We start from the raw sequence: 14,564 nt of genomic DNA on the forward strand, positions 1-14,564 counted from the left end.
TAAATGGAATTTTTTTCTTAATTTCCTCCTCTGTTGCTTATTATTGGTATACAGAACTGCTACTAGTCATTTCTCAGCTCTAGAATTTTTGTTGTAGATTTTTCAGGGCTTTCTACATGTAGGATTATGTCATCTGCAAATAGTGTTTTACTTATTCCTTTCCAATTTGGATATCTTTTATTTCTTTTTCTTGCCTAAGTGCTTGAGCAAGTACTTCAAACACAATATTAAATAAGGGAGGTGACAGTGGGCATTCTTGCCTTGCTCCAGATCTTGGAGGTAAAGGCTTTAGCACTTCACCATTGAATATGATGTTAGATGTGGGCTTTTCATTGATACCCTTAATTGTGTTGAGGAATTTTCCTTCTATTCTTATCTTTTGAAGTGTTTTTATCAAGAAAGGATGCTGTATTTTGTCAAATGCTTTTTCTGTATTAGTAGAAATGATTATGATTTTTTTCTGTCAATTTGTTAATATGGTATATTACATTGATTGATTTTCTTATATTAATACATCCTTACATACCAAGGATGTAACCCACTTGATCATGGTGTTTAATTTGTTTGTTGTGTTTTTGGATATCAAAACAAAATAGCAGGTATTTTGTTGAGAATCTTAGCCTCCAGGTTCATTAAAAAGATTGGACTGTAGTTTTCTTTTCTTGTGGCATCTTTATGTGGCTTTGGTATTAGGGTGATGTTGGCATCATAGAATGAGTTAGGCAGTGCTCCCTCCACTTCTGTTTTTTAGACAAGTAACATTGTGGTGTTAGTTCTTTCCAGAATGATTGATAGAATCATCATGCCATCTGTTCCTGGTCTCTACTTAGTTGGGAGATTTTTGATGACTAATTCTATCTTGTTATTTGTCATTGTTCTGTTGAGTTCATCAATTTCTTCTTTATCAGTGTGGGCTGCTTGTGTGTTTCTAGAAATTTACCCATTTCATCTAAGTTATCCATCTTGTTGGCATACAATTTTTCAAAGTGTCCTCTTATGATACTCTTTATTCCTGTGGTATCAGTGATGATATCCCCTCTCTCATTTTAAATTTTATTTATTCACATCTTCTCTTTCTTTTTACTTATTAGTTTAGTTAAGGATTTGTCAGTTTTATTAATCTTCTCAAAGAACCAAATTTTTTGTTTTAATTTTTTTCTAGTGTTTTTTTAAATTCTCAATTTCATTTAGTTCTGCTCTAATCTTTGTTATTTCCTTCTTTCTGCTTGCTCTGGAATTAGTTTTTGTTCTTTTTCTAATTCCTTCAGCTGTGCAGTTAGGTCTTTGATTTTAACTCTTTCTCCTTTTTTAAATAAGCATTTAAGGCTATAAATTTCCCTCTCAGCACTGTTTTTGCTCTATCCCATAGGTTTTGATATGTCATGTTCTCATTTTCACTCATTTCAAGGTAGTTATTGATTTCTTTTGCAATTTCCTCCTTGACCCACTGATTATATGAGTATGTTGTTTAAGTTCTATTTCTTGGTGTCTCTTATGTCTCACTACCCCTTATTAGTTTCCTGCTTCATTTCATTGTGCTCTGAGAAGTTATTTTGTATTATTTCAATTTTTCTGAATTTGTTGATTCTCATTCTGTGGCCTAGCATATGGTCTATCCTGGAAAATGATCACACACATTCCAAAAGAATATATATCCTGCTGTATTTGGGCATAATATTCTGTATATGTGTATTAGTTCTAGATCTTCTAACATATTATTCAAGGTCTCTGTTTTTTTATTATACCTCTGTTGAGATATTCTGTCTAGTGGTGATAATGGTTTATTAGAACCCCCCACTATACTTTGGAGGCATCTATTTCTTCCCTTAGTTTTTCTAATGTTTACCTCATGTATTTTGGGACATTCTAGTTAGATGCCTAAATGTTTGATTGTTCTTTCATCTTGATTACCCCTTTTACTAATATACAGTGTCCTTCTTTGTCTCTTACAATAATTTTGCATTTAAAGTCCATTTTGCCCAATATTAGTATAGCTTCTCCTGCTCCTATAATGCATGTTTGTACATTTTGTATTGTCATTCAATTCCCTGAGTCCCTGCTGAATTTTTTCTCTTTATATCTATCTGCTCTACTATCTGTGTGATTTCAGATGTATTATCTTTGATGTCACTAATTCTTTCTTCTGCCTTTTCAATCTGTATTATGTCCTTTTAGTGTATATTTTATTTCTTGTTTTGTACCATTCTTCACCATCAGATCTGTTATCTCTTTATGTATGTTTACAACTTCTTCAGTATGTTCCTCCAGTGTCTTTCTTTTTAACATCCATTATCTCTTCCTTCACTTCATTAAGTTGATTCATAATATTTGTTTGGGCATCCTTGATTAGTTGTTCCACATTCTGCATCTTGTCCTGTTTTTCAGTTTGTTCATTGAATTGGACCATGTTTTCCTGTTTCTTAGTATGCCTCATAATTTTTTGCTGGTGTTTAAGCATCTGCTTATCTTGATGGACTTTTTCAAATGGTTAGCTTCTCTTTCTACTATAGGGTTTTATTTTATTTTTTGTTAAGTTTCCTCTTTGACATTTGGTTCCATTTTTCCTATACCCTTGTAGTTGCCCATGTTTCCCTGAAAAAATTTTAAAGAGATATGAAAAAGAATAATAGTAATAATAATAAAAGAAGATAGAAAAGGGACTGTAAAATAGTCATAAAAATATAAGTAATAAGAGTGAAAAATCATAAAAAGAACAAAGATATAAAAATAAAAAATGAAACTAGAAAAAAAGATAAAACATAAAATTCCAGAAACATGAGAAAAGAAAAAAATGAAGAGCAAATAAGAGAGGGTAGAATGAAATAAAATAAATGGAAGAATAAAAATGAAAGAAATAAAAGGAATAAAGAAACTAAGGGGAAAAATAAGGAAAAGAAAAAAGGAAACAAAGAAAGAGAAAATAGGAAAAACAAAGCACATTCCAGGGAAAACAAGCTTCCCTCTTAGGTCACAATTAACCATCTCAGGGTGCCAGTGCTCATTAATCGATCACCCTGTAGCCCACCCTCCCACAGATAAGGTACCTGGTTTTAGAGAATAAATAAATAAATACATTTTTAAAAGAATTTAAAAAGTAAAAAGTAATAATATGAAACGATAGATCAAAAACCTAAAAAAAAATTTCAGTATATAAGGTCCCTACCACAACATGCCAGCTTGATGCCTGACATCCTGCTGGATCACTCTCTGGATCTCTTTTATTAAGCAGTATCTGGAATTAAATGAGGAGCCTAGTAGATGTGAGGCAGGCATTTCATCCACTGAGCCCCCCCACTCCACAGGTAAAGTAGGCTTCTGAAAGTTTCTCTGCCTCTCCTCTCCCTCTATCCCCTCAGGCGAGTTAGGTTTCTAACAGTTTGCTGGCTATCTCTCCTCCCTTCTTTCTCTCCAAAGATATTAGCAGCCACCCTCACCGAACTAGTTCCTTCCCCCCTCCCCCCGGGGCAGGAGGCTGTGACCTGTGACCACCTGCCTGATCTGATCCCCTCTCCCCTCTCCCTGGGGCCATTTCAGCACTGGCTGGGGTCTTTATTATTTTATTTAATTTTATTTTTCCCCTCTGTTCTGTCCACCTTATCTCCCCTTGCCCTCAAACTTCTCTCTCTCTCTGATTTTGCTGGGTGCCTGTCCCACACTTATTTGCCCTTCAGCTTCCCCATGGTGGGGTCACTTGCAACCTCCTCTTGCTGGACTGGCTACAGCCAAGATTCAAAGTGGGCTAACCTGCCCACCTCACTGATGAGAAACCACTCTCCACCCTCCACCAGACCCCTCTTTCTCCCAGGGAGGAGGATCACTTTTACCCTCTCAGTTGGCTACAGTGAGCCAGGATTTTATTGAGGTTATTCGCCTTGTGGGTAAAGGATATGTGCCCTTCCCAGCCCAGCAAGGAACCTACAGTTTTTGTTCAGCCTTTTTGTCTCTGTCCCTCTCCATCCTGGATGATGTGCAGCACTCTCTTGGTCTGCAGATCCCCAAAGTAACTTCCTTGGAGAGCTTTCAGCCTTTCCTCCATTGTTTTTGTGAGAGAATTGAGCCCTACCTAACCACTCTGGCACCATGTTCCCAAAAGTCTTTTTGGTTACTTTTTATAATTTTTTATTTTATTGATAGTCTCATTTTGTTCATGACATTTTCCTGATTTCCTTTAGCTCTTTGAGCATATTTAAGACAGTTGTTTTAAAGTCTTCTAGTAAGTCCAATGTCTGCTGTTCCTCAGGGATGGTTTCTTTCACTTTATTTTGTTTCTTTGAATGGTCCCTACTTTCCTGATTCTTTGTATGCCTTGTTTATTTTTGTTGAAAACAGAGATTTGAATCGTATAATGTGATAACTCTGGAAATCATATTATCTCCTTAACCAGTGTATTATTAATCAGCCAAAGGGGTGATTGAAATCTGTTGGCTTTTATAAAGGGTATTTATTTGGGGTAAAACCTTACTGTTACAAGGCCCTAAAGAGTCCTACTCAAGGCTGCTTCCTAACCAAAGTCAGTTGCCTTGTGTTGAAGCAAGATGGCGGGTGATCTCTGCCTAGTCCTGTTTCTCATCTGAAACAGATATGAGTACCTTACTTCAGTCCTTCAGGTCACAACCAGACAGCTTAAAAAAGATAAACACAGTAATTTGTTAGTAAGTCTCCTGTGCTTTCTTTGGAACTAGGGACTGGGGTCACACATTGGGAATGCAAGCTACTATCTTCAGTCTGCTTCTGATCAATGAGGAATTGGGGCCAGGGCAAGTAAAAATGCCACAAAGCTTTCAACAATTTTTAAGTTGCCTTTTTCTTAGTTCAGCATTTATACAGTTGCTGCAAACTTTCAGTTGTTTTCCAGTGTTCTGGAAAGGTTTGTTTTGATAGAATTGCTTGCTTTTTGGCATTTCTATTGGAGGGACAGCAGTTAAATGTGGCCTTCACTATCATTTTGCTGATGTCATTCCTCAAATGTACTGTTTTTTAAAATAAACTTTTTTGGTATTAATTGATTTTACCATGTTTCTATTACTTTAATAAATATGCTAACTGTAAAGATGTCATACCCGTACAATGGGATTTTCTGTAATCACTACACAATGAGGAAAGCCTATTAGTACTGACATAAAATCCTCCCTACAAAACACTAATAAAAAAGCAAATTACAGAACAGTGTGTATTATGTGGTTCCATTTATGTAATCTATTAAAGATAAGACATATACATGGACATGTGTGCAAAAACGTTAAAGAAAGAACTCAAAGAATATGTACATATTGAACTCCTGGTTATGCTTCCTCTATGATAGGAAGTGACAAATAACTGCTGAGTGGGAGACATTCACACTAATTTCTCTAGGCCTATGCATGTTGCTCAAATCTTTTCTGAAAAGATTTGTACATTACATAATACATAATGCAAAAATTGTATGAACAGACCATTTTAAGCCTTTCTCCAAACTAAATATAATTGCATATATCAATTTATGTGACCCTTTATAATTACTTCATGTTTATCAATGACTGATAATTAACCTTTGATCTCAATTTCTATATGTGACTTTTATTGAATATTTTCCAAGATTTGTGCATGTGTGTATATTTATCATTGTAGGATCAAGTGGATGAATGGGATAAAAAATTGTCTCTCTTCTCTTACACTCTTGAGGAATGGATAAATTGCCAGAGAAATTTGCTTTATCTTGAACCAATCTTTCATTCTTCAGAAATACAATGGTAAAAACTGAAAATTTACTAGATAGAGGTAAAAAAATGTATGGTGGACAATTTATTTTTGTTCAACCTCAAGGGATCATTTCTTCAATGAATACTCTAAAATGTTATCTATAGGTATAAGCGTATAACCTTACTTTGAGCCAAGGGGAATAGTAGAGGGTCTGGGCAATTGTTGGAAAATTTTAGCTTTTCTTTTTATTCAAAGCACTCAAATTAACTGGCCTTTTACTTTGAAAAAGTGGTGGGTCTTAAGACTGCTTAATTTGAGATATTTGTATTATTAGGCAGAACTAAAACTACTGCCAGTAAACCACACAAGGTGCTTTAGGAGTTATTCTGAAATAAGGTAGGAAGTCATGGGTGTTTATTTGAAAGGCATCTTAGATAAGATGATAGAAGACCTTCAATATCAACTTAAATAGTTTGAACTTTATTTTAATGGCAAAGGGGACCCTTTAGAGGCTTTTGAAAGAAAGCCATTTAGACCTGATTGCTTTGTAGAGAAGAATATCCATTCTTCTTGTGTATATTTATCATGTGAATGCTTGGGATTCTTTTATTCTATTAATCTATAGTTCCTCTGATAGTCCTCAAAAGTGAAACTACGTACCTAAAGAATATATTTTAGGTTAGTGGAGAGCTCAGACATCTAGGGAGTTCAAAATGACACCAAACTATATTTTTACAGGATTTTCTAAGAGGTTGTAAAGGGAGATTTTAATTAAGAAATATTGAAGATCACTGCACAAAAGGTCTGAAGAAAATGAAAAATGGGTCTATAATGGACCTCCCTTTGACTAGTGGAAAAGGATGATGGCCCTGAGGCTAGGGTGGAAAATATGAAAAAGACAAAAGGGAAGACAGATTCTTTAGAGAGGTGAATTCTTTAAAGGGAATTTGTGAGAGTTAGAGAATGCCGTGCCATTTACACCTCTCCTAACTGACTGTGTGGACTGTACCAGAAGGTCTCAGGGAGGTTCGGGGGGTACTTGACAGAAGATGAGATCAGTACCTTCTCCCTAGCAGGACTTTTTGCTGAACTACAGAAACCTGTGGGCCATCACCTAAAATAGGAAATGAGATAATGGTGGGAGGCCTCTTAGGAGAGTTGGACATTTAGTGCCCTGGAGTTTGGGGCATAGAAATAGGGCCTGACTCTCTTCTGGATAATTCTGAGGGAGCCTTTACTAACAGGACAAGGAAGAAGTTCAGGAATACCTGGTTATCTTAGACCAGTAGTTCTTTTTTTTTTTTTTTAAGATTTATTTATTTTTATTTATTTCTCTCCTTCCCCCACGCCCCCCAATTGTCTGTTCTCTGTGTCCATTTGCTGTGTGTTCTTCTGTGACCACTTCTATCCTTATCAGTGGCACCGGGAATCTGTGTTTCTTTTTGTTGCATCAGTTCTTAACCAGAGATCATTTCAAAATGCTACTCCTCCCTTAAAACCCAAATCAAATGGGTCTCCTCCAAGAAGCTCTCTCCAAATCCCATTTCCTCTTGAAAAATTCAATAGCCCTTTGTTTTATTTAATTTCTTAGAACACAAAGCATTTTCTACTTACAGAATAATATGTAGCTCTTGTAAGTAACTATCTTGTTAAATGTTGGATATGTCTAATATATCCCAGTATTTCCTACCCTGTACAGCAGTTTTACATAAGAGACACTCAAAAATACCTTTAATTATTGATCAGCAAAAATATATCAAAAATTTCATAAATTAAAGAAAATAAATACACCATGACAAACTGTTTAACATGGAAATTCTGTGGCAAATGCATTTACAGTAAAGATTTTAATTATAGTGCCTTGGAAAAATAAAATTATCTCTAATTTTATTTCTAAAGGCAGCTTCCAGCAGAGTCAAAACTTTTCTCTCAGGTGATTTCCATGTGGGAAGAAATAATGTCAAAACTACAAAACAAGCTGGATGCTTTACGAATAACCACCTCTGCGGGAATTCTTGAAATTCTGCGAAATTGCAGTATATATCTTGAACAAATTAAAAAAAGTCTTGAGGTAAAACTAGTAATCCTAAATTGGAGAATCACTTAATTCTACAAATGTAATATAATTCACTACAGAAATTAATTGCAATGCAGATTTTCTTCTTTATTCAACTGCCAATACTATCACAAACTCTCATCATCTATAGCATTAATGAAAATTCTTTCAAAAGAAAAAAAAGTGGATGGATCAATCTAAATGATCTTAGGCAAATTGCCTAACTTTTAAGTGTCTAGGTTTCTTTATCTTTAAATTGGGAATAATGTTAGTGCCTGCTCTGTGGGGCTTTGCAGAGATATGCATAAGAGTAACCGGCTGAATGGCACCTGGATTCTATTTTAAATCTCTCAGCCATAGAAATTCTATTTCATTTCATTTATTTTCATACTTCACAAATCAAGGTTTTTTTTTCAGGCACTCATTAGTTTTCCTCTTAACACAAGTTGCAGTGCTGTGATGATCCCTCTAGGTTACCTGCCTGTGACAGTTAGAGCCTATGGTGAGTTCTCTATCCAGGCAGGTCTTCTACATAAATCCACCCTCTGAGATCGCCTTAAGGGAATGCCCAGAGAGATTCTGGCTAATAATAGCCAACTGAGCACAGGATCATTGGAATAAGGCTTCCAGTGATTTCTGGTACATCTGTGGACCATTACTAAGGATCATCACAAACCAGTAATCTTCCGCTTATTCATATATTGAACACCTTCTGTGTACCAGGTACTGCTGCTACATACTGGACCACAAAGATAAAAGACATAATCCTTGCTATTACAGAACTCAAAATCTATTACAGGAAACATATAAGTAAAGAGATATTATAATGTGATGTGTGCTCTGATAGGATGGATGCTATGGCCATACCAAAGAGGAGAAATGATCACAGCCTGGGGTTTGTGAAGGCTTTCTGAGGGAAGTGATAACTCACCTGGGTCTTTAAGCAGTGTAGGAGTTAGTCAGGTAAAGGAGTCAGGGTGGGAAGAGCATCCCAGGAAAAATACAAAGAAATGAAGGAATGAACAAGTATGGCAAATCCTGGAGCTGTGAACAAGATGATATGGGTAGAATGTAGGTTGCAAATTGGAAAATAGTGAGAGATGGGATTTTCCAGGGTGGCAGAAGACAGAGGATGAAGGACATTGAATATCACAAATTTTACCTTTATAGACACTGAGCAGCCACTGAAGAATATTAAGCAAGACAGTGAGATTATTTAATTTAGAAATCTCTCTCTGGAGTAAAGCAGAGTATGAATTGGGGACAGTGAAAATAAATATAAAGAAACCAGTTAGAAGACTAGAGATATTGAGGGTCTAAAGTAAGACCATGTGAGTATGAAAGATGGTGGAACTAGAAGCATAAAATAGGAAAGTAGAGGATCAAATAAAGAGGCCCAGGATTGTGCCTAGCTTTCTGACTTGGTCAGTGGAGTGGAGAGTGATTACAACTAAAAGAAAAGAACTAGAAGAGGAGGATCTTTGTGTGGAAACAAATTAAGTTTTGTACGTGTTGAAAATCTAATAGTTCTGGCATTCAAGTGCAGCTCTTCCATCAGCTGTTGGGTATATAGACCCCAAATATGGGGTACTTAGCTGAAGAGCAAGTAGGCATGTATTACATAGCTTCAGAGCTCAAGAAGAGCATAATGAACTGGAAGAGTGATGAGGATAGAATCTAAGAGATGTCAACATTAAGGTGTAGGGGATGAAGAGAAATTCTTAACAGAGGTAAGTGACTGAGGAAGAAAAACAGGAGAGTAAAACCCAAAAGTCAAAATGAAGGACAGATTCAGTAAAGTCAAATGCTAGAGAAATATGTCACATGAAGATGGAAAAGCTTACAGTAAATTTGATTGGAGTAGGGGCTAGATGACAGGGGTGAGTGAGGGTGACTGAGAGATGAGTAATGAAGATGCTAAGTTTATAGACTATCATTTCAAGAACTTTGTGAAGGAAAGGTGGGCAAACAGTAGATAGAGAACAAAGGAAGAGGGAACTTTTTTAATATGTTAATGGGAGAAGTTTAATGGGTGGAGGGAAGCTACTTGCAAGGAAGAGATTGAAGATATAGGCGAGTACTAAATAAAACTAGGGTTTCTTAGGCTGGCATAAGTGGATAGCTATCTCTTCCTCTGAAAAGAAGGAAAAGACAAGACTGCTATGAATGCAACTAAGTTGTGGGGAAGGGTGAGCAATGTACGAATTGTTTGTATAGTAGAATGAGAGGTCATCTGCTACAATAACTTATTTTCTAAGATGATAACTTCACATATGAGAAATGAGAGCGGAAAAGTGGGAGCATGGGAAAGCAATGCTGATAATGCTGAAATACAGTGCTTTACTAACGGTCAATAATGGTGTGTGTGCCTGTAAGTCTTTTTTGTTTCTATTTTTATTTGGTTTAGTTTTGGTTTATTAAAAATTATTTTTAGGTGTTTAAGAACAGCACTCATTGAACATGGGATGTTATTCTGACTGATACTGCTATATATACTGCAACTTTAAAATTGGTTTTTGTGTGTAAATAAAAGCAAAAATGAGGGTGTGATTCATATCATGATTAAATGTATATTCTTAATTGAATTATTTTTGGTTTTGGACAGGATTACCTTGAAATCAAAAGAATGATTTTTCCAAGATTTTACTTTCTTAGCAATGCTGAACTTCTTGACATTCTAGCTGATAGCAAAAATCCTGAGTCTGTACAGGTAATAAAATAATTCTTTGCTCAGCAATATTCTCTCCTGAGCTGGTCAGTATTTTATAATGCTATTCACATTTGGTTTTGGTCCACAGCCTCATCTAGTGAAATGCTTTGAAAATATAAGACAATTATGGATATGGAAACAAGAAATTGGCCCTCCTGCTGTATTGATGCTCTTATCTGCTGAAGGAGAATGTCTCACGCTGCCAAAGTATGATATACATACTACAAACTAAGTAGACTCTGTAAAACTTTATTATTTAAAACCTCTTGTTTGAAATGTCTGATAGTTCAAAGATGTTTGCCATTTCTTCAAAGATAGTGCCCTCATGTAAATACATTTTACTTTCCATACTCCCTACAATTCATACTCTTCTCATCTTTATTTTAAATAAAAAGATAGAATCTTTGAACTCCTGCACGGTGCTTTCTAATTTGTTCCTTCCATTTTCTCTGTCATTAATATCTGCCTTAAGTTTATTAGTCTCTTTTTTGTGCTTGCCCCTGTTTTTGGTTTTATTATATGAACATAAGAAAAAAGGACATTTGTTATTTGCTTAGGATTGTTGACCCACTGCTATGCGCATTGACCTCTGGTTTTGTCGTGATTGGCTCCCAGGCAGTTATAACAAGCCAGGTCCATCCATCACACTTGTCCAATTTGCCAGCTCCACTGAGGACTCTCTAACTTCTGGCATGTGGCTCCTAATAAAAATTGATTTAAAAATGCCGTGCCAAGCATTCTCATTTGCCAAAACCCTAACCCTCCCTAACCTAGGTTTGTTGTTTGGAAGAATTAATTCATATTTTACATGGAACTTATTTATTTTGTAGAATCATATTTTTGATGTTGGAATTTCCTAAAGCTAGGTGATATGTGTTTCTGCATAGTTTTCTGAATTAAGATATAGAAAAATCAAAAGATAAAATAGAGCAGTAGCCCTTTAGCACATCAATATAGGAAAAATGTGTAGAAAATGTACTCAGTCTAAGTTTATCAAAGGAATGAAACAAGAATAAAAATGAAATTTTCATATTTTTGAAAAAATTTTAGGAAAATTCGTGTAAGAAGTGCTGTAGAACAGTGGCTGGTAAATGTAGAGAAAAGCATGTTTGATGTGCTAAAAAAGTAAGTACAATTTTCAAATCTTAAAATAATATGATATACATATATACTTTAAAAACTTGGCTAATCATCTATTAATCTAAGTTGAAAATATCCAGGGAGGTATACAGAGTAAAGTCCCTTTTGAAATGGGTTCTGATGGAGCATGATGGCACATTACTAAATGGAAAATAATCATTTTTTCCAGTGCACATTTCAATTTGCTAGCATAATTATGAACAAGATTCAGATAGTTGTTGTGCACCTGGAGACTCATATGTATTTGAAAACTGGCCAGGGCTGGACCTCATGGCCACCTCCACCTCCTTTCAAAGACATAGTGTTCAGAAGACCTCTAGGGTCAGCCACCACTCTACTGGGCATTTCTGTTCCATTTTTGTTCTTGGGATTGTTGCCTTCATTTAGTCTTTCTAATGTTCCCCTTTTTAATATTATAATCCATCATTGCTATCTATTTACATCAAAGAAAGAGCTTCAGAGTATCAACTTTTAAAACTAATTTAAACATAATAGTCTTGCTACATTTTAAAATTATTTATTGTTTATAGAAAAACTATTGATCTTTGTTAGTTTTAATATCTATATTAGATAATATTATTCTGAGTGCCAATACCAGGTTTCTGGAGCAGAACAAGTTATTATTTACTTACATAAATAATCATGCCTGTTCCCGTTTAACACATTCTTACCCGCAGAGCGATGTAATGAGAACCACAGGCCATCCTGGACCTAAAGGGACTCTGTAGAAAGGGAACCCAAAAAAGTGAACCTGGGCCTTTGCATAAGGAAGACAAGCGTTTTCCAGTTGCTGCCCTGGGATTCCTCTGGTTAGAAGCCATATCAATCGCTAATAATTATAATTTGTTCTCCTTCACAATTCTTTATAAAGTGCTTTTTTTTATGTCATTTTTAAAAAAAAATCAATTCTATTGATACACATTAATAAAGCATACAGTTCATTTAACGTGTACAATCAATGGTATTTGGCATAATCACAAAGTTGTGCATTCATGTTGTTTTGGATGACTTTTGTACAGTGATGAAAAGTAGAGATGACAGCTAACATACTTCTTTTGTTCCTAATTCTATTGGAAATACTTCTACTGTTTCACCATTTCTTATGATACTTAGTTTTCTGGAGCAGACTTGTCAAAATAAAGATGTTTTATTCTATTCTTATTTTGCACAGTGCTTTTAAATTAAAGGATGTTTAATTACAGCAAATGCTTTTTATGAGTCTATTGAGAAAATCAAATGTACATTTTAATTTGTGGATGTCATGAGCTACATTAATACATTTTTAACAAAGAAGAGAAAGTGTGCCTGCGTGGCAAGCCAGTGCGCATGTGAGCTGAGTGCCTGCGCGGCGAACCGAGTGCCAACGTGGTGAGCCCAGTGTCCCCACGGGTGCCTGCATGGTGACCCGAGTGCCATGCAGCGAGCTGACTGCCCTCGTGGCGAGCCAGAGCCCTCACAAGTGACACATGCAGCAAGAATGATGCAACAAGAGAGGCGTAGGGGAGATCAAGGCGAAGGGCAGCAGAGACGAGGAACTGAGGTGGCGCAGTAGACAGGGAACCTCTTTCCACATCACAGGTGCCCGGGATCGAACCCCAGTGAATCCTGAAGGAGAAAGATGAGAAGACAAAAAGAGAAATAGATACAGAAGATCACACAGTGAGCGGACACGGACAGAAAAAAACAACAGGGTGGGGTGAGGGTGGGGAAGGGGAAGAGAACAAAAAACATAAAGCTTAAAAAAAGTTTAAAAGCAGCATAAATCCATCCAAAGTGCACAATCAATAGAATTTGGTATAATCACATAATTGTGTGTTCATCACTTCAATCATTAGAGCATTCTCATTATAACAATAATAATTTTAAAAAACCAGACAATAAACTCTTCAACTCAGTCTCCCTATGCTTCTGTCATATGTGGCTGCTGTTCCGTTTTCATCTCTCTAGTATATTTGTATGTTGTATATTTTGTAAAATCAGTCCTATATATGCAATATCACCCAAATTCATATTTCATATGAGGTTTCACCGTGTTATAAAGTCCCATGCTACTTTTTTAAGCTTTCTTTGTAGTAATATACATGTTCTTAGACTTTCCCTTTCATACCCATATAATAGCTTTTGTTACAAACAATATGATGAGCTTTCTATTCATTTCCAAAGATTTACAAACAACCTTTTAACCAATTCTGCACATATTAAGCATCAACTTTCCATTCTCTACCTTCATTCTTCTATTTTCTGGTGACATATATTCTAATTATTACTTCTATGAGTTAGCATAATATATTTAGTTCATAGGAATGCAATCATATAGTATTTGTCCTTTTGTGTCTGACTTTGTTCACTCAAAATAATATCCTCCAGGTTCATCCATATTGTCATATGCTTCACAACTTCATTTCTTCTTACCACTGCATAATACTCTACGGTGTATATACCCCACAATTTGTTTATCCATTTATCAGTTGATGGGCACCTGCGTTGTTTCCAACTTTTGACAATCATAATACACACCACTATGAACACTGGTGTGCAGATGTCTATTCCTGGCACTGCTCTCAGTTCTTCTGGGTATATACCTAGCAATGGTTTGGCTGGGTCTCCAATTATTATTGTAGAGACATCTATTTCTCCCTTCAGCTTTGCTTGTGCCTGCCTCATATATCTGGGGGCATTGAGGTTTGGGGCACACAAGTTTCGAATAGTTATTTATTCTTGGTGAATTGCCACTTTTATTAGTATATTATGGCCTTCTTCATCTCTCATAACAATTTTGCATTTAAATCTATTTTGTCCAATATTAGTATTGCTACTCCAGCTCTTTTTTGGTTACTAGTTGCTTGGAATATCTTTTTCCAATCTTTCATGTTTAACCTGGTGTGTCTTTACATCTGAGGTGAGTCTCTTGTAGACAACATATTTCTTTTATTCATTCTATCAGTCTATGTCTTTTTTAAATGTTTTAATTATCTTTTT

The 14,564-nt window shown here is 35.7% G+C and overlaps 1 protein-coding gene across 1 annotated transcript in view; it reads left to right on the forward strand.

Moving 5' to 3' along the window:
• The window catches only part of DNAH14 (dynein axonemal heavy chain 14), a 499,447-nt gene that overhangs the window by 158,828 nt on the left and 326,055 nt on the right, over nucleotides 1-14,564 (forward strand). The window contains exons 23-27 of the mRNA XM_058275282.1: nucleotides 5,608-5,729; nucleotides 7,579-7,750; nucleotides 10,341-10,445; nucleotides 10,534-10,652; nucleotides 11,496-11,570. Coding sequence (XP_058131265.1) covers nucleotides 5,608-5,729; nucleotides 7,579-7,750; nucleotides 10,341-10,445; nucleotides 10,534-10,652; nucleotides 11,496-11,570 — 593 coding nt within the window. The remainder of the gene's footprint in view (nucleotides 1-5,607; nucleotides 5,730-7,578; nucleotides 7,751-10,340; nucleotides 10,446-10,533; nucleotides 10,653-11,495; nucleotides 11,571-14,564) is intronic.

Source organism: Dasypus novemcinctus, chromosome 13 (assembly GCF_030445035.2).
Source record: "Dasypus novemcinctus isolate mDasNov1 chromosome 13, mDasNov1.1.hap2, whole genome shotgun sequence".
NCBI lineage: Eukaryota > Metazoa > Chordata > Mammalia > Cingulata > Dasypodidae > Dasypus > Dasypus novemcinctus.